The sequence below is a fragment of the Argentina anserina genome, chromosome 6 (assembly GCF_933775445.1).
Source record: "Argentina anserina chromosome 6, drPotAnse1.1, whole genome shotgun sequence".
Lineage (NCBI taxonomy): Eukaryota > Viridiplantae > Streptophyta > Magnoliopsida > Rosales > Rosaceae > Argentina > Argentina anserina.
This window is the reverse complement of record NC_065877.1, coordinates 29,670,593-29,688,463: the sequence shown is the minus strand read 5'-3', so window position 1 is coordinate 29,688,463 and position 17,871 is coordinate 29,670,593. Positions and strand designations below refer to the sequence as shown.

The 17,871-nt window shown below is 38.7% G+C and overlaps 3 protein-coding genes and 3 non-coding genes across 6 annotated transcripts; 5 read left to right on the top strand and 1 right to left on the bottom strand.

Annotated features, from left to right (window-relative positions):
* Positions 1-856: 856 nt before the first annotated feature.
* LOC126797243 (uncharacterized) lies at positions 857-7,491 on the top strand. The gene is made up of 6 exons (XM_050523902.1): positions 857-2,739; positions 3,226-3,331; positions 5,343-5,434; positions 5,654-5,769; positions 5,991-6,054; positions 6,919-7,491. The coding sequence occupies exons 1-6, from the start codon at positions 1,114-1,116 to the stop codon at positions 7,258-7,260; spliced, it is 2,346 nt and encodes a 781-aa protein (XP_050379859.1). The 5' UTR covers positions 857-1,113; the 3' UTR covers positions 7,261-7,491.
* On the top strand, positions 6,197-6,291 carry LOC126801298 (small nucleolar RNA snoR69Y). The gene has a single exon (XR_007672793.1). It is a non-coding gene; the product is annotated as a small nucleolar RNA snoR69Y (small nucleolar RNA).
* On the top strand, positions 6,379-6,470 carry LOC126801297 (small nucleolar RNA snoR69Y). The gene has a single exon (XR_007672792.1). It is a non-coding gene; the product is annotated as a small nucleolar RNA snoR69Y (small nucleolar RNA).
* Positions 6,535-6,629, top strand: LOC126801299 (small nucleolar RNA snoR69Y). The gene has a single exon (XR_007672794.1). It is a non-coding gene; the product is annotated as a small nucleolar RNA snoR69Y (small nucleolar RNA).
* Positions 7,492-7,926: 435 nt separating the features above from the next.
* On the top strand, positions 7,927-10,992 carry LOC126798250 (3-hydroxyisobutyryl-CoA hydrolase-like protein 5). Its single transcript, XM_050525158.1, has 15 exons — positions 7,927-7,978; positions 8,158-8,230; positions 8,342-8,425; positions 8,522-8,590; positions 8,692-8,755; positions 8,882-8,955; positions 9,074-9,157; positions 9,256-9,340; positions 9,417-9,502; positions 9,642-9,763; positions 9,859-9,919; positions 10,026-10,124; positions 10,368-10,469; positions 10,568-10,609; positions 10,693-10,992. Exons 2-15 carry the CDS (start codon positions 8,198-8,200, stop codon positions 10,843-10,845), a joined length of 1,158 nt encoding a protein of 385 aa, XP_050381115.1. The 5' UTR covers positions 7,927-7,978; positions 8,158-8,197; the 3' UTR covers positions 10,846-10,992.
* Positions 10,993-11,186: 194 nt separating this feature from the next.
* Positions 11,187-16,583, bottom strand: LOC126798249 (protein VACUOLELESS1). Its single transcript, XM_050525157.1, has 15 exons — positions 15,762-16,583; positions 15,299-15,589; positions 15,063-15,202; positions 14,413-14,518; positions 14,226-14,318; positions 13,892-13,981; positions 13,690-13,803; positions 13,450-13,557; positions 13,287-13,360; positions 13,155-13,209; positions 12,576-12,802; positions 12,191-12,320; positions 11,960-12,065; positions 11,690-11,787; positions 11,187-11,460 (listed from the first exon to the last, which is right to left on the bottom strand). The coding sequence occupies exons 1-15, from the start codon at positions 16,545-16,547 to the stop codon at positions 11,305-11,307; spliced, it is 2,574 nt and encodes an 857-aa protein (XP_050381114.1). The 5' UTR covers positions 16,548-16,583; the 3' UTR covers positions 11,187-11,304.
* Between the last annotated feature and the right edge of the window lie 1,288 nt (positions 16,584-17,871).

The following is a 17,871-nucleotide window of genomic DNA, read 5'->3' as shown; positions in this document are numbered from 1 at the left end:
TGATACACTAAGGTAATTCGGACACTTCAAAAATTTAATCATTTTTTAATAATTTTTTTGTTTTATTAATAGAAGATATTTTATGATATGATTGCTATAGTTATGATATAATTGTATGTATTTTGGTATAATTTACCTCTAAATATAATATGATTGCGTAGTAATTAGTATTTAATAAAAAAATTCATGTTACATTGGCCCCTCTGAAATTTAATTTCAAAATCCGTCATTGTTTATATGTCTTTATTTTCGGCCAAATTTACACATTGCTTTTCCAGTTTCCATAGTTTGGTCCCGACAGAGAAGGAATCAAATTGTTTCGTTAAGAAAAAAATAACTCAATATCATGACTATTAGATTTTCAAAAACATGACTAAAGCTAAACACCCAGAACAAATGTAAAGTCAAAACCAGGACCATGGACTGTATTAGCAAGTAAACTAAAGAATAAACAGAAGTAAAAAACACCAAAAAGTATATGAGAAAGACTGGTGCAATGGCAGGCACTTGAAGTCTGTAAGCTTATAACGGTAATTGATGATGAAGAAGAAGACGAGAGAAATAGAGAGGAAGCAGCAGAAGATGAAGAAGACCAGGTAAGCACTTACAGAAACAACCATAAAGGTAAAAATAAAACTTTTTCTTATTGAAACCGCGTATTCAACACACCTCTCCCTTTTGATTCAAAGTCCTTGATGTTGATTCTGAACACAATAGAGAAGAATAGACTACTACTACTCCCTCGCATCCACAACTCAGACGCCTCTTTCTTTCTTGGCTTTGCTTTCTCTCTTCAATATATATATATATTTAAGTTCATATCTCCCACATACACATATTTATCACCTCAGTAAATGTGTTCTCTGTACATTTCTGACCTCTAATTCAAGTTTCAGTTTCTGGGTTTTCGTTCTTTCCTCTGCTTCCTGCTCTAATTCGTTTCTGTTTCTGGGTTCTCGTTGCTCCTTTGTTTGAACATTAAACGACCCTTATTGGAGTTCTTTCTGTTTGCTCAAGAAAGCTTTGTAATTTGAGTCAAAGATTCATGCTTTCTGGGTTTTATGTAGGATTCTTTCCCCAGTAGCCAAACAAGAAGAGAAAATCATCGTCACTATGTTGGTTAATGCCTCTCTGGCTCTGTTTCTGCTTCTCGCCTTCGCAAGCGCTTTTGTATCTATTGCTCGGGTTCACAGCCACAACAATCACAAGCCAAATGGCTCAACTCTCGCCGGCATAGAGTTTCCGGAGCATATGAGCTTCAATGCTGTGTCCTCTTCATCCCACAACGGTTGCGGCTTCGGAAGAGCAGAGTCAACAACCACGGCATCAGCGCCGAACGAAGAATGTGATGAAGAAGAAGATGAAGATGAAGCAGTTGGTCCACAAAAGCAATCAGTGAAGCTTCACTTGAGGCACGAGAAAAACTCTGTTTTCGAGTCCACCATCAAAGACTTGACCAGAATTCAAACTCTGCATACCAGAATTGTCGAGAGGAAGAACCAGAACACCATTTCAAGGCTACAGAAAGACAAGAAGTCCCCCACAAAGGAGGTTGTTGTTGCTGCTCCGGCAGCCTCGCCGGAGTCTTATGTCAGTGGCAGCCAGCTTGAGGCGACGTTGAAGTCCGGGGTGAGCCTCGGCTCTGGAGAGTACTTTATGGATGTTTTCATTGGTACACCTCCTAAACACTTTTCTTTGATACTTGATACCGGTAGTGACCTCAATTGGATTCAATGTGCACCTTGTTATGATTGTTTTGAGCAAAACGGACCTCATTATGATCCGAAAGACTCAACTTCATTCAGCAACATAGGCTGCCATGATCCGAAGTGTCAGTTGGTTTCATCTCCTGAGCCTCCTCAGCCTTGCAAAGCTGAGAACCAGACATGTCCTTATTTCTATTGGTATGGGGATAGTTCTAACACAACTGGGGATTTTGCTCTTGAAACTTTTACTGTTAATCTTACATCACCTGCTGGGAAGGCTGAGTATCGAAAAGTTGAGAATGTGATGTTTGGATGTGGCCATTGGAATAGAGGCCTGTTCCATGGGGCTGCAGGGCTATTGGGGCTAGGGAGAGGGCCTCTCTCCTTTGCTTCTCAGCTTCAATCACTATATGGTCATTCATTTTCGTATTGTCTTGTTGATAGAAACAGCGATACGAATGTCAGCAGCAAATTGATATTTGGGGAGGACAAGGCCTTATTGAGCCACCCTCAATTGAATTACACTTCCTTGGTTGCTGGCATAGACAACCCTGTTGATACATTTTACTATGTTCAGATCAAATCTATCCTAGTCGGAGGAGAAGTGGTGAAAATCCCGGAGGATGCTTGGAAATTGTCATCAGAAGGGGCAGGAGGTACAATAATTGATTCAGGTACTACATTGAGTTACTTTGCGGATCCTGCCTATGAGATCATCAAGGAGGCATTTCTGAAGAAGATTAAAGGGTATCCGGTAGTGAAGGACTTTCCGGTTTTGGATCCTTGCTACAATGTGTCTGGAGTTGAGAAACTGGAGCTACCAGAATTTGCAATTGTGTTTGCAGATGGAGCTGTTTGGGATTTCCCAGTTGAGAACTACTTCATCCAGATTGAACCTCAAGAGGTTATTTGCTTAGCGATTTTGGGGACTCCTAAATCTGCTCTTTCAATTATTGGTAACTATCAGCAGCAGAATTTTCACATCCTTTATGACACAAAGAAGTCTAGGCTGGGATATGCACCAATGAATTGTGCTGAGATTTAACAATATTTGCTAGCAGTTGGAGAAAATGTGTAAACATAGTAGTCTGGGGGGGGGGGGGGGGCAATTTTTTTCACTTCTTTTTATTTATGTTTTCCTCTCATTGAAAAGGATTAGAGGTAACCATACACAGGAATTAGATTCATTGTTTTTCCTTCCTTCTGTATCTTATTGATTAGCTAATTAGCTTGACAGGATCATAATCTGTAATGAAACCAGAAGCATCAGTGCATTTTGTACACATTTTGAATTATTCTTCTGTTTCTTGCATAAATCTATAGTTTATGGTTTGATTTTGTTCCACAGCTCAAGACTTAGACCAGAGTTTTACTTAAACACCCGGTATGAGAGTCTTGCTTATTATTCCACAAATTCATTACTTTGGAGAAGATACCTAAAAACTGTGTGTCAGGACTCAGGATTGCTATATCAATTATGAATCTTTTTATTTTCATCCTAATCTATATTATCTTTAAGCTTGATAATTGTTTATCCCCATTGCGTATCAGAGTTGGACTATTATTTTGTATGGAGGTCGCTTGTCCTGAAATTGAATACAGATCAAAAGCTGGTCAATTGTTAGGTGCGAGAAACCCTTATCAGTTTTCATATTATAACACAAAGAACAAGTCAACCGTTTGAACTGTCACATACTATTTCAATCTGATGTTGCAAATGAGGTCACTTAATTCAACGGTAATTCCAGATATGTGATCTGAATATGTTGATAGAATATTTTAGCTGTGTATTAGATATGTGATCCAGAACTAAACCATTAACCATCAAGCAAAAAATGTAAGTAGACTCTGAGTTACCCTTAGAGGTAAAAATGGTGTAGATGGGCGGTTCTGAATTTTTTACTACTTTGGGAGCTTTGCTTGCAACAGATAAAATCTGACACCAAATGAGTGCAGAGAATAGATGTTTGATCCTCTGCTGCCAATGAGCACAATTGAAATGCTTTGAATTTGTTGCAATGGAAGAATTGTACTAATTCCACATTGATAGGTAGTTGGTTATGACAGGACTACCCTCCAAAAGGCCAATTTTGTGCAGCATTAGCCGTCCTACACCCATTTTATTTTCCATTAGTTCTCATTTTCATCCATTCATGATTCATCTGCCATCTTAGTGCAAGTCACTGTCCAGAACCTAATGTTATATTACCAAATGATCTGATTAGGTTGATAAATAGACCATTAACTCAATCGTAAGCACATAATGCCCTTGTGGGAACTGAATATACTTCATTATTTGGAAATTGTATACAACAGTAGACATTTCTGACGCAAAAGAAATTGCAGAGAGTAGAATGTCCAATCTGCTGCCAATGGAAGAAATGAACAGATTCCAAATGGGAAGGTGGACAATCTCGCTTCCTTGGCATAATTGCATTCAGTTGCAACATTTTAATGCAAGTCCTCGTGTAGGTCCTGAATTAGGACCTGTATCGTTCTACAAACAACTCCAAAATCTCAAAATCATGTGGGAATTGAATTTTGGTTTCGAAATTAATTGCATCTGTTGGTAGAAGGGGGAAGTCTTCCTGGGTCTGATAGGAACTATGAAGAGACTATTCTACTAAATATCTCTATCAATCTTCGACAACATGGAGTCAAGGACTTTCGTTCATATATATTTGCTAGGTTGATGGCTTTTCTGTGTGATCACCATGTATCCTAAGCGAGTAGGGTAGCTCGATCAAGGCAACTGCTCACGTTCATGCTACCTTCTTGGGCTGCTTTGAGTCGAATGTTGAAGTTCAAAGTTCAAACTCCAATTGAACCAAGCTTATCCTCCAAATTGCAAATGAAATCAAACCCACAATGCGAGGGTACCCAACTTTCTAGTCAGCTTTCGAGGTCAGTACGTAGCACCAAAGGAAACGTTTAAGATCTTGAATTTCACTTGGTAAGTTGGTATATAGGTACCAGACTACCAAAGGGATGACATTGGTCAACCTGACATATACACAAGGAAGTTACTTGTTTTTTTTGGGGTCAATAAGAAACATTTAATAATGAAATGGTTATAGTGATTTGTGATACAAGGCTAAGTGACAAGCTTATAATGCACCAACATAAACATTGATCAAATAGACTTCGCTGTGGAAATCCTTAATGAGAGACTGGTGGAACCAAATAGGTCCCGACTCCAAACACATTAACGGTTGATTGATCAACAACACTTTTTTTGAGAGATGGTGAGCAACATTATTATTACCTTCATCACTCACAAACTGACAACTACTACTACAAGAAGAAAAAGACTGAATACGAAACTTTTAACTTGAAGAAGATAAGAACATAGGGAACAAACTTTGGAACATAAGAAAGAAACTTGGTTAAGCAGTCACGGCCAGCAAGAGCTAACCCGCAATCACAAAAGAATGGACACGCGATCAAACAAGTTTCGGGTGCAAGATTAAATAGGATTGCTCGAGCTCCCCAATTTTGCAATAATATGAGAACAAATTGTGCAAGTTTGGGCTTCTTCAAAAGTGAATCTTGGGCCTCATAACCTAGATCCGCCAAAAAGCCCAGAGATCGAGACGGGGAGCTAGGGTTTAAAACCCTAAAGAGACTTGTTTATAGTCGCCGAAGAGAGAGAGTTTTGGAGGCAGCAGCAGCACTCTCAGCACTCACAGCCGTCTCTCCTCCTCGTATCTCAAATGGCTCCTTTCAGGGTATACACCCTCTTCTCTCTTCTTCCACATTTTTACATCGCCTCTTGTTCCCCCGCAACACTTTACATGCTTCGTCTCCCATTTTTATGATGCGTTGGTTTCAAAGTTTTGAGCTTTTGTTGTTGTTTTTGGTTACAATGGGGACCTATGAGCTTTTGTTGGTTTTTGATTCTGGGTTTTACTGATTTGCTTTGTTTTTGTTGTTGTGTGGAAAAACAGTATCATCAGTACCAGGTTGTGGGGAGAGCTCTCCCAACTGAGAAGGATGAGCATCCCAAGATCTTCCGCATGAAGCTGTGGCACACCAATGAGGTCCGTGCCAAATCCAAGTTTTGGTAAGCTTTTCTTCTCCTTAAAGATTGAAACTTTGATACGTAAAGATTATAACTTTAAATCTTAGAGAGAACCCAATGTAAACTTAGGTAAGTGATGACAATCCGTAAAGCTCTGTTTATAAAGTTGAAGTGATGTCGATTTAGTTCTTTCGATTGCTGGTTATGTATTTTGGGATCTTATATTGACCCGGGTTATATGTTTGTTTGGATGTTTTGTTTAGGTACTTCTTGAGGAAGTTGAAGAAGGTTAAGAAGAGCAATGGGCAAATCTTGGCCATCAATGAGGTATTTATCTGATATTTCTGTCAACAGCGCTTATTTTTTGGCCGATGAGTCTTTTGTACTTTACCAAATGTGGGCTTGTTATACATGGAACAAATTTGATAATTATTAGTTGATTGCTCTCAATGTAATGATATTAAGAGATACTTGTTGCAATGATGATAGTTGCGAATCCCAGCTCATTATGAGACCTTTTGTGGTCTGGGAATTGACTTTATTCACTTGTATATGAGCCTTAATTCAAATGTGTCATAGAAGCCATTTCTATTGCTGAATGTTAGAAGCTTAGGGCTTGGTTTGTGCTTGCAGATAGGGTATTTTGTGAGGCCTGGTTGCAATGATGATAATGTGTATCCCAGCTCAATATGAGACCTTTTGTGGTCTTGGAATAGACTTTGTTCACATATATCTGAGCCAGGCTCTAATAAAAGCAGCAGTGTTGATCCATGTGTAGGTTTTTGCCAATGTGTGATTGTTTTGTTTTGTTACTGCAATGATGATATATGTGTATCCCAGCTCAGTATGAGACATTTTGTGGTCGGGGAATAGCCTTTATCCACAGATATCTGAGCTTAAATTAAGGATACATCAACGATAATGTTGTTCAGTTATGTAATGAAAGAAGTTGAGGTCTTATGATGAAACAATACTTTGATCGTGAATCGTACTTGTATGCTTTCTTTTTGCGTTTCTAGTATGGATTGAACTTGACTGTATTAGAAATTGGTTTATCCACTTCTGATTTAAGGTCCTGGTGTGTCACTGGAAAATTGTCTTATAATTGTTTATTTTTGTATTATTCTTAATAGAGATACTGATTTCTATTGTACAAAAGTTGTTATACTGATAGTGGGTTCCTTTATGCAGATTTTTGAGAAGAACCCAACTACAATCAACAACTACGGTATCTGGCTGCGATACCAGAGTAGGACTGGTTATCACAACATGTACAAGGAGTACAGAAACACAACTCTGAATGGTGCTGTAGAAGACATGTACACTGAGATGGCCTCACGTCACAGGGTGAGGTCTCCGTGCATCCAAATCATTAAGACAGCAACTATTCCAGCAAAGCTCTGCAAGAGGGAGAGCACCAAGCAGTTCCACAACTCCAAGATCAAGTTCCCATTGGTTCTCAGGAAGATCAGGCCCCCATCCAGGAAGCTCAAGACAACTTACAAGGCATCCAGGCCCAACATCTTTATGTAATCCTGCTACATGTGCTGTCTTTCCTTCATCGGAAGCATTGTGCTTTAGCTAAACTAGATGGAACTAGGAATGATCCAAATATTTCTTTACTTTTGTTTGTTGGGGAGTATGAACATCTGTTATCTAGGGTGTTTCAGTTTTGAAGATTATGTGGTTTTATAAGATATTGAATTTAATGAGCTTGGCACTTTGTTTTATGATAAAATTTCAGTATGCGCTTTGTTTGCTTTATGTGTGCTTAGAACAACCATTTCTGAAGAATCTTAAGTTCATGTGATTGTTGCCTCCCCTACATGGCTATATGATCTGTTACAGTCCCAGACTGTAACTTTTCCTAAACCAGCAAGCCAAACCTATCGTCAAGTAGAAATGTGCAGGAAATGATGTATGATTGAACAAAAATCTGAAAGAACTAAGAAAATAAAAGTTTGAATCTTTAGGCTTTAGCAACTGGGCATCATAATTTAGAAGGACCCAACTAACTAACAGGTTGGTGGCAATCACGCCCATAGCTACACGTAAACTCAAAAACCACATGTTTTCACTAAATTCATGGGTTTGGTCGAAGGTGGAAGGTACATCAAACCTTTTACATATGATTTCTTCCTACCTCACCAAGCTAGATTATGGTGTTGTCTGCCTGATCCCAACCTTTAACTTCTTGACGTTCTCACCTTCTTCATGCTTGAGAGCTGTTTTTTCACTTTCATTTGAAAGAGTATGTTTCAGTTCCAACGTCTGTAGATTATTGCATCTTCTTGATAGTCGCTATGAGAGTTTGAATGGAACTAGTTCTGCATAATTGGACAAAATTGGTCCACTTCTTGGAATATTTAGTAGCTCAAGCAAATTATCTCTTCCTTTTCTTTCTATCATTGGGTTTATTTCTTTGTGCAGTCTGTTGGAGTCAAAACCTACAAGTTGATTCATCATCAAAATGGTACATGAAGTTGCAACTTCAGATGAACCGGTAATCAATTTCCCTCTGCAATTCTGGTTCCATGATGTTTTCTTCGGTATTCCAGGAGATAGTGAGTGTCAGATGATCATTACTGGGTGTTTCTGTGAATAATCATTTTAGGTTCTTCTTGGAGAAGAAATAGACCATGTGAGGTTGATCACATTGAACCGCGCTCGTCAATTGAATGTCATCTCATCAAATATGGTAGGATTACCAACTCAGTCTTGCAGATTGTTGCATTTTTCATATGAGTGTATTGAGTTATTGACATCAATTTTTGTCCTTAATTACTGTGTTCAGGTTTCTTTGCTAGCTGAAAACTTGGAGAAGTGGGAAAAGGACGATAAGGCTGAGCTTGTTATCATCAAGGTCAGTTCCAGTGTTCCCTGAAATCGTGGACTTGCATCAGTGTTCTTGCTTCAAGTATCATTGGTGATGTGTTTCATTATTATTCCGTTGTTCTTGTATAGGGATCAGGCCGAGCTTATTCAGCTGGTGGAGACTTGAAAATGTTTTATGATGGCAGGAAATCAAGTAAATACTCTCATGAAAAATAATTACATTACATATCAATGATATTATTGAAGGCATTGCATTATCTGAAAGGATACATATAAAAAGTGAAAAACTGCTCATCAATTGATTTTGGGTATTTGACAGAGGACTCATGTCTTGAAGTCGTCTACCGAATGTATTGGCTTTGCCACCACATTCATAGTTACAAGAAAACTCAGGTAATATTTTGCAGCTCTGATTCTATCTCTCTCCTATTCGTAATTGTATATATTACCTGCAGTCTATATTATTATTATTATTAAGATATCACTGAAGAATTGATGTTAATATCAATAGGTTGCTCTTGTCCATGGAATTTCTATGGGAGGAGGTGCCTCTCTAATGGTTCCAATGAAGTTTTCGGTAGTCACAGAAAAAACTGTGAGTACAATTCTAGTCTCTTTGTTTTTTACAGCCTTAATATCTCGGTCTGTTTAGTGACATCAGTTGTTGTGTTTCATTTCATAATGCCTTAATAGGTTTTTTCAACTCCAGAAGCAAGCATTGGTTTTCATACTGATTGTGGTTTCTCATATATGCTTTCCCATCTTCCTGGGCATCTTGGTAAGCATGCGCATCATAAAGGAAAATTATTTTTCTTGGCCTTGACAGAAGAGAGACAGAATGGTAACTTGTGCAGGTGAATACTTGGCCCTAACTGGAGCAAGACTTGATGGAAAGGAATTAGTTGCAGCTGGATTGGCAACACATTTTGTCCCTCTTGAGGTGATTTTCTCACTCCTTGTTATGATTTTCTTCACATTGAAGTCTTGGAGTCTTAATATCCTGTCTGTTGAGCTAATTTGAACGTGAAAAGAAAACATTGAACATTTTAAGTTAAAAACATTTTCCTTTTGTACACCAGAAACTATCTGATCTAGAGAAGCGGTTGATAAGTTCAAACTCAGGAGATGCTAATGCAGTGAAAGCTGCAATTGAAGACTTCTCTGTGAATGTTCAGCCTGATGAAGAAAGTGTATTAAACAAGTAATAATCTCTGCTACTGGTGTTTGATTGCCATCTCCACTTTGATCAAGACTGAACTTTGTATGTCATATCATTAAGCATTCCTTACCTTTCAGGCAGTCAATAATTGATGAGTGCTTCTCCAAGGACACTGTGGCAGAGATTATAAATTCATTTGTAAGTTCCTTTTTGCTATGTCTATTTTAACAGATAGGTGACCAGTTTCATCAGATTCAGGTATTTGCTCATGTGCAACTTCTATAAACATGTGATTGTTATACAGGAAGCTGAGGCAAAGAAAGAAGGAAATGGATGGATAGGTCCTGTTCTTAAGGGACTGAAAAGATCATCTCCTACAGGATTGAAAATAACACTAAGATCGGTATGGTTTCTTACAGTTTTTATTCAAGTCTCAGTCTTTAAAGGAGGTGCATGGTAATGTTCGCTTGTCAAGGCATTAAGGGTTTGCTTAATGGAAGCCATGAATGTATATGAGATTGTTATAAGTAAAGACTCATCTCATGATTCCATGAAGGCATCAATAGCTCAGATATATGTCTCATCAAAATTAAGTAACATTTCTCTCCGTCCATGCTTTTATTTCCATTGCCTTTCTATTCTCCAGATTCGCGAAGGAAGGAAGCAAACATTGGCTGAAGCTTTGAAGAAGGAATTTCGACTCACAATCAATATATTAAGAAGCACCATATCCGAGGATGTTTATGAGGTAATTTTCAGTATAATATATAGACATTCCCATTGATGAGAAAACCAACTTCTCGTCCTATCTCTGTAAGTATGATGATCTACTATTTTGATGAACAGGGTATCAGGGCTCTCACCATTGACAAAGATAACGCTCCTAAGGTAACTTTTCCCTCCCCCAACCCGAGTCTTGTTCTGGTTTTCCTATCCCAATTTCTTAATTTGTAAATGTTGCATGTTTGCAGTGGAATCCACCCGCTCTTGAGAAGGTGGACGATGAGAAGATAGACCTCGTTTTCGAACCGTTTGCAGAAGATTTGGAGCTCAAGGTTCAGGAAAATGAAGAATTCAGGTGGGATGGCAAATATGAGAATTCAGTATATCCATCCTTGAAATGAAGGCAACCGGATGAAGTCAATGACTGATTTTCAAATTGAATAAGCTTGTACTCTAAATGAGCAGGATCGCAACGTTTCGATTGTAAACTTGAAGTACTTATTACCTTTATATCATCTTGTTAATGTAATAAAAAGTTATGATTATTACACCGGACTGACCGGAGGCTTGATGAAATTTAAGTAGAAAATTGTCGAAGGTATTCCCCTTTCGAACAGAAACTTGCAGAAGTTGTAAGTTGTAACAAATCGCATCTGATAAGAGAAAGCTTAAGCAACCAAGACACCCAACTTTCACTAATGTCTTCAGCCACAGCAATCTTAAGAGAGAAGTTTTACTCATATGAAACACATGAACTCAACTGTATTTCCTTTACATTCGATCTGTCATGTACAATGTACCTCTGAATATGGACACATACACTGAAACAAAAAACAAAAAAAATTGTGGTGAAAGCAAAACTATGAAACGCCCAATCTATCTCGAATAGTATCAAAAATTGACGAAGCTGCAGGATTTTGTGAAAACGTCGATCTTAGTCGACCAAGCAATTCCCCATCATTTGCCTGAGAGGCAGCATCAGCTGCTTCCCTGGCCATGCCAATCCGATCATAAGCCTACAATATTGTTAAGATTTGAGTTAATTGAAGAGTGATAGGTGTTAAACAAATTGGAATCATTGGTAATTAGCACAGGACCAGACATTCATGAAAACTATTGTTACTAATGAACCACTTTAGAACATTTAATGCTGCTCAACACAATTAACATTGAAAATGGACTTCTGAAAACTGCAACACAAGCCCAAGCAATAATATGTTCCTATATCAGCATGTTTTAAGTTACCTCAGCTCTGTCTCGAGCATCCGTGAGTTTTGGGATATATTTCAAAGCTTCCCCTCTTTCATCTGCTTCAATGCATGCCTCAACAAATGGCTTGTAACCTATCATAAGAGATAACAAACGAAATATACTAAGTAGATGACTGCAAGCCTGTCATGGCTGTCCCCTAAAAGAACAGAAAGAAAGTAATATTTGAATGGTGTTTATGTATTTTTCATCTATAACAGAAATGTCATTGCTATCTAAGTATCCATAGTTAAATGTATGCCTCACCACTTGGTGGTCTATTCTTTTCTTTTGAAAACTTCTCCAGGGTATCCCAATCTCGAACTGTAGCCAGAGCAAAAGCTTTCAGCCAATACCATCTCTTCTCAGAAACCTGAGACAGGTGCATGTTAGAGCAACCAATGACTATATAGAAGCTGATGCCGAAGGCAAAAGCGAAGATAGGTTTGGAATGAGCACAAGATTCAGTCTTGATAAAATGAGTGTCGCTTCACAGACCTTAAATTCAGTTTTTACTTTCATTGCTGCTTTATGGTTTCCCAGCACAATACAAGTACGAATTGTATCACTGATACTAGAATCAACAAAAATAGCCTGCTTTGTAGACACTTCTAGATCATGCTGCATTCTGTAGAAAAAGAAAGTATTTGAAAATCAATGATGAGCTTCTACATCTTATTTTGTAGTGTTAAGCAAAATTAATCACTGTAAAATAAAAATAGGAAAACATGTAATGGCCCATAAACAGTCGGACACTTATGATTGCTAGGAAGTTCTAACCAATTGTTATTTGTAACAATGATGTTCCTTGAAGCCTATCTAACAAATAAATGGCATTTCATCAAATGAATAGGGCAGCTAATCAAACGTAGTCAAATCTAACCTCAACAATTTTGCATGTTCCTCAGAGGCCTTTAATTCAAAGGTAAAGTCCTTATCCTTGTTATGTTCTCCGAATAGACTACTGGACTCCTTCTCCTTAAATCCTCCAAAGAGTTTAGTGGTGCTCTCAATCAGTTTAATGCGAGGGTTATGCAGGGGAGATCCTCTGCTTGCCATTGGATTTTTATCAAGTTCCCAAGATTCTTTCCACACAAGGAAAGCCACTTCCTACAAATCATGGTTCCCATAAAATGTTAAAAGGTATTTGAGAACTTAATCATTGGACAACTGTTTGATGATAGAAATGAACTGCAGGACTAGTGAAATATATGTGAAACTAAACGATAACCGCAACAAGCCTTCTCCATATATGAGATAATAGACAGACTCTGATAGGATCAGTAAGGAATATTTTCCAAACATATGACCAATTTATGGTTTTCACTCTCAACATGATAATTGCATTTATATATGATGCTTAATGTTGTCTTTATGCCTTCTGTTGTGTACCTTAAAGAAAGCAAAAGTCCATACATGCATGCTATGTATACATAAAAACCAAAAGCCAACTAAGACCTACTTGAAGTTGTCCAGCCGATAGGAAGAAGTCCTTCAAAAATTCATGTTTATAGCACCTGAAAAAATGCCATGATGCATGAGAAATATATAAATACACACAAATGCAACTTAGGATATATCAAGCTACCCTTACCGTGCATATATCACAAACAAATCGCGTGCCAGGGGTTTCGGGTGTATCATTTTGAAAAAAGCCAAAGGCTCTCTCTGCAAAATAAAGCAATTTGTTTGTTCTCCAAATAGTAATCTTAATCAATATAGAGAAACTTGTAAAATGTTGAGTTTCTAGACATTACCTTTTGCCAGATATGAAACAGAACAAGATACACAAGGTCTGTATCACCACTTTCAATTGCCTTCATTAAAGCTGAGTCTTCTTCTCCTATGCTCAATAAGAGGGGAACCTGAACCAAAGTATCATCATCAAGATAACAGACTTCTTTAACATATTTATAATGAAGTTTCAGCTAAGTTTTACCTCTCAGGGATAAAGTATAATATCTTAACTAAAAAATAAAAAAAGATAGAAATAAGACCTGTTTGGAGGACCGCGGTTCATGTTCAACAAGCATAGCGGCTAACTTCCGGCGGCCATTCTTGTCTGCATGAGCAGCAACTGCTGCATATGATATTCCTTTGCATAGTTTCAACTGAAAAATAAAAACGAATAATTGAATATTTTTTAAGATGTTGAAGGAGGACAAACAACATAGTGATGAATGGAGAAAACCACACAACCTTATCAAGTAAGATTTCAAGGAGAGTGGCATCAGGAATTGCCAGGGAAGCTGTTATCTTAGAACATGTCCAGTGCATTATCACCATTTCCTGTAAACATTATGAGAAAAGATGACACATTACATTAAAATTAATAATTTTCAGGAAAGCAGTTTCTGCTCTTGAAACTTTGAAAGTACTCTAGTATGTACGGTTATACAAGAACAAACATACAGATGCATAATAGTACAAATTAAATTTTCTGTATTTTTGGCCACTATGATCTGATTCTTGATCCATTACAAGAAAGAGCAAATTAAATATTAGCTATGTACATGGAAAAGAGTAAACTTACTTGATTCATTCCAAGGTATTCTGATATCCTTAGTGCAAGAAGGTGCTTGTAGGAATTAATCAAACGAGCGATCAGAACAGATGGTGTAAGCAACTGAAGGCAATAACCACATTTGGAATCATTAGAAGAAACAACATAAGCTTTCAGCATTGCTGATAAGAAAATACAAGAGTCCAGCTTTATAAACCTTGTATTGTTGAATAGTAAGAGGCATTCCAACATCAGGATGGCGCACCGCATTTAATACTCGCAAAGTTTTACATATCTCTTGAATATGATCACGTTGAAAATTGCTGCCAAAGCCAACTGGATTTCATTACCGAGAGCAAAAATCAGAAATAATGTACTGAAGCCTATGCAGCTAAGGAGATTTACCTATGGATAGATCTCTCATTTTAAGAGGATTATCTACTGTGAACATTCAGTTAGTGAAGTATGGTACAAAGGCCTTTCTCTATGAAATATGAAGTCATCATAAGCTTGAATTCCAAATACTTTGGGGGTGAGGAAAACTTAATTCGGTTTTGGCACAACTTATTAACCAAACACTTGGATATCAAGTTTCTTCCATGACGGAGGCTATGACTAGGTTCTTGTTTCTAATGAAACCAGATTACAATGAAGCACAAAGTCAATACGATATCAATTATTAGCAAGGCCTGGAAATAAGTTAAAATATCGACAGCACCTTAGTCTGATTAAAGTTCGGAAAAAAAATCTGTAAGAAATTTAATCCCAAGATAACCCAGAGCACTCATGGCTGGAGCAAATAAAGGAAGGGCAAGACCAAAAAGAACAGAATGATCATATTCCACTATGATGGCATGCAAAACTAACCTGCAAAAGGCTTGACCATAGCTTGCAGCTCTTAGCAGTGTCTTTTGACGTGAGAGATCAAATTCATGACCGGCAGCATCAATACATGCTTCAACAGCCTCCGACAAGGATGCCCGTATAAGTCGTAAATTTTCATCAGCCTAGTAAAAACACGATATAAGACCTTTGCCACAATAACTTCATGAAGATCAACCCTTTCCATTTGATCAGAAACAAGAAAAAAGACCCGACCCTACCTTAGCACTCCGTCTGTCAAAATGATCCAAAGCATCAAACAACAAAGCGGCAGGCGACGTACTCCCAATTTTAAATATCGATTCAGTCGAATCAGGCACTCGTTGAAGAAGTTCCATGCTGGAATTCGACAGTATCCTCACTCCATCACATTCCGGAATGAGAACAACCGGTTCATCATAAAAATACCGCACCGGATCCCCTCGAGGACCCATCATTAACAGTATATCGTCCCAATACAATAACACTGTGTCCATCCCACACCACGCTAGCTGCTCCGGCGGCAGCGCCGACTGCATTCCACACAATACATACATACAGCATTACAACTACTCGTACAATAACATAATTAACACTTCAATAAACTACTTATCAAGAAATCAAATTCATGCACTAAGATGCAAATTAAACCTAAATTTGATGTGTTGATTTGACTAAATTGAAGATATGAGTTGAATTTAACACCTCGCATTCCTGCTCAATTAGGATTTCATTGAGATTCGAAGTCATGACCAACAAGCGACCGTCGTGAGTGAACGAAGCCAGCCATTGGCCGTCGCGAGAGACGGCCATCTTCTGCAGCGGTCCACGGAGGACGTCAGCGCCTAACTGCTGGACGCCGTCTTCCTCCACCGCCAAAACCCAAGGCTCGGAGATCCCGAGCAGAACCTCGACGTTGCCTGACATAGTGTACTGCGGCTCGATCACGGCCATACAGTAGGGCGGGTCCTCGATCCCCGGGTCGGCGAGCTGGACCGGGTTCGGGTTGTGGAAATCGGAAATGCAGAAGAGCTGGTTGGACTCGGTGAGGCAAACGACGCCGCTGCCCCAGAAGACGCAGTCGACGACGTTGCGCTCGAAGCACTCTTTCCCCATGGAGATGTTGGGGAGGAGGATCTCGGCGTGGAGGTTGTAGCGGAAGACGGTGCCGTCCTGGACCAGGCAGGCTAGGGTTTGGTCGTCGGTCCAGGACATGCCGATCAAGCGGCCGCCGGGGTGTTTCCAGAGGGTCTCGCCGAGGAGGAGGCCGGAGGAGTTGAAGATGCGGAGCTTGCGCTGGGCGGACTCGCCGCGGAGCTGGACGATCTTGGAGTCGTCGCGGATGACGGCGATGGGGCCGCCGAAGGGGGCGCAGGCGACCTTGTTGCGGCTGAGGTCGACGTGGCTCCAGGTCATGCGGTAGACCTCGGGCTTGCGGTAGTAGCGGTTGTAGAGGAGCTGCCACTCCGCGGCCACCGAGACGTTCGCCATTACAGAATGATCGGAAGTTTCAGAGATCACTAGAATCAAGCAAAAACGAAAGTACTAGTCTTTCTTTTACCGACGGTAAGACTCAGAAACTTACCCCCGGAAGTATGCGGAGGCCAATTACAGTTTTGGAGGTAAATGAGGTTAAATAATGTGACTTTGTGGGTTAATGACCTTTTGATCCTTGTGATTAGGACCAAACGTGAATGACAAGGTCAAATTAACAGCGTGAAATTGGGTCGAAATCGTAACTCGGCCAAATCCTAAACTGACCAAGTGTTCAATTCTGTAGCAACCCTGTTAAATTTTAAATCCTTTTGTAGTGAAATCCTATATAACTAACGAATCATAAATTCTAGATTATGAAGAAATCATAATTATATCAAATTCTAAATCCTAAATCGGTTGAACTTCATCAAATAGTGACTCTGAATCCTAACTCAGGCAGCATCATACAACCATATTAAAGTGTGATTATGAAAGTTGTTTGAAAATACTAAAATGTACGAGAATAAAATTCTTAAAATCGAAGATTAGTGAAGTATCTAAATTGGTATTTATTATGGAGTCAATGAGTGGAATTAGAGATAGTTGAGAGTTCTAATCAAGAAGTCGTTTTACTAAAGCACTATATGCTTATGTAGTTATGTCTAATCAAGATCTTTGGCATTGTCCTAAACTCCTAATACAAAACATTATGCGAGGCCATAGTCATGTTTGATTCTACGTCGTAACTAGATGACCTATTATTGCTTGAAAACACTGATGATTTGCTTTCAGGGTCATCTCATCATTCTTAGTGGGCAGGGGTTAAAAGAAAATGTGACATATGGATCAACAGCACTACGAACCAACTTTTTTATGATTGATTTCATGTGTTATTGCAATGAATCTAGAAGACATGTATGTAACCCTTTTAGAATGTGGTCAAGACTAGGGCAACCCTCATTGTACTATTCTCTTCAGTATAGCCTACTTAATTAGGATAATGATTTCCTAGTTAACCGTAAGAAATCAAAGACAAATCACCCTAATTTCAAAGTTAAAGATGAAAACCTTGTTCTTAGCTCACAGAAACTTGTAAATAAATAAATAAATCATAGAAAGCAAATGCACTTTTCTTTCCAACTAGTTTGGTGGATCAAAGGATTAAGGTCCTCATTTCCAACAGGAAGAAAAATAAGAACACTCTAACAAACATGCAAGAACAAGTAGAAAGGTACAAACTGGTGATGATGAAGTTCAAGGAATCGATATGCAGTAGTATTTGAAAACATAGGACCACATATTCAGCTTTTCTTTGTAGCAATCGCAATTAGATTCCCCA

What these genes read in the sequence shown, in the direction of transcription:
- LOC126797243 (XM_050523902.1), top strand. Translation starts at nt 1,114, where the DNA reads ATGTTGGTTAATGCCTCTCTGGCTCTGTTTCTGCTTCTCGCCTTCGCA. An exon ending in GATATGCACCAATGAATTGT is followed by an intron (nt 2,740 to 3,225) that starts GCTGAGATTTAA and finishes ATTATCTTTAAG; the next exon opens with CTTGATAATTGTTTATCCCC. An exon ending in CGTGCCAAATCCAAGTTTTG is followed by an intron (nt 5,770 to 5,990) that starts GTAAGCTTTTCT and finishes TGTTTTGTTTAG; the next exon opens with GTACTTCTTGAGGAAGTTGA.
- LOC126798250 (XM_050525158.1), top strand. Translation starts at nt 8,198, where the DNA reads ATGGTACATGAAGTTGCAACTTCAGATGAACCG. An exon ending in ATGTCATCTCATCAAATATG is followed by an intron (nt 8,426 to 8,521) that starts GTAGGATTACCA and finishes TACTGTGTTCAG; the next exon opens with GTTTCTTTGCTAGCTGAAAA. An exon ending in CACATTTTGTCCCTCTTGAG is followed by an intron (nt 9,503 to 9,641) that starts GTGATTTTCTCA and finishes TTTGTACACCAG; the next exon opens with AAACTATCTGATCTAGAGAA.
- LOC126798249 (XM_050525157.1), bottom strand. Translation starts at nt 16,547, where the DNA reads ATGGCGAACGTCTCGGTGGCCGCGGAGTGGCAGCTCCTCTACAACCGC. An exon ending in TATCGGCTGGACAACTTCAA is followed by an intron (nt 12,803 to 13,154) that starts GTAGGTCTTAGT and finishes CATGATTTGTAG; the next exon opens with GAAGTGGCTTTCCTTGTGTG. An exon ending in AAAGAATAGACCACCAAGTG is followed by an intron (nt 11,788 to 11,959) that starts GTGAGGCATACA and finishes CTCTTATGATAG; the next exon opens with GTTACAAGCCATTTGTTGAG.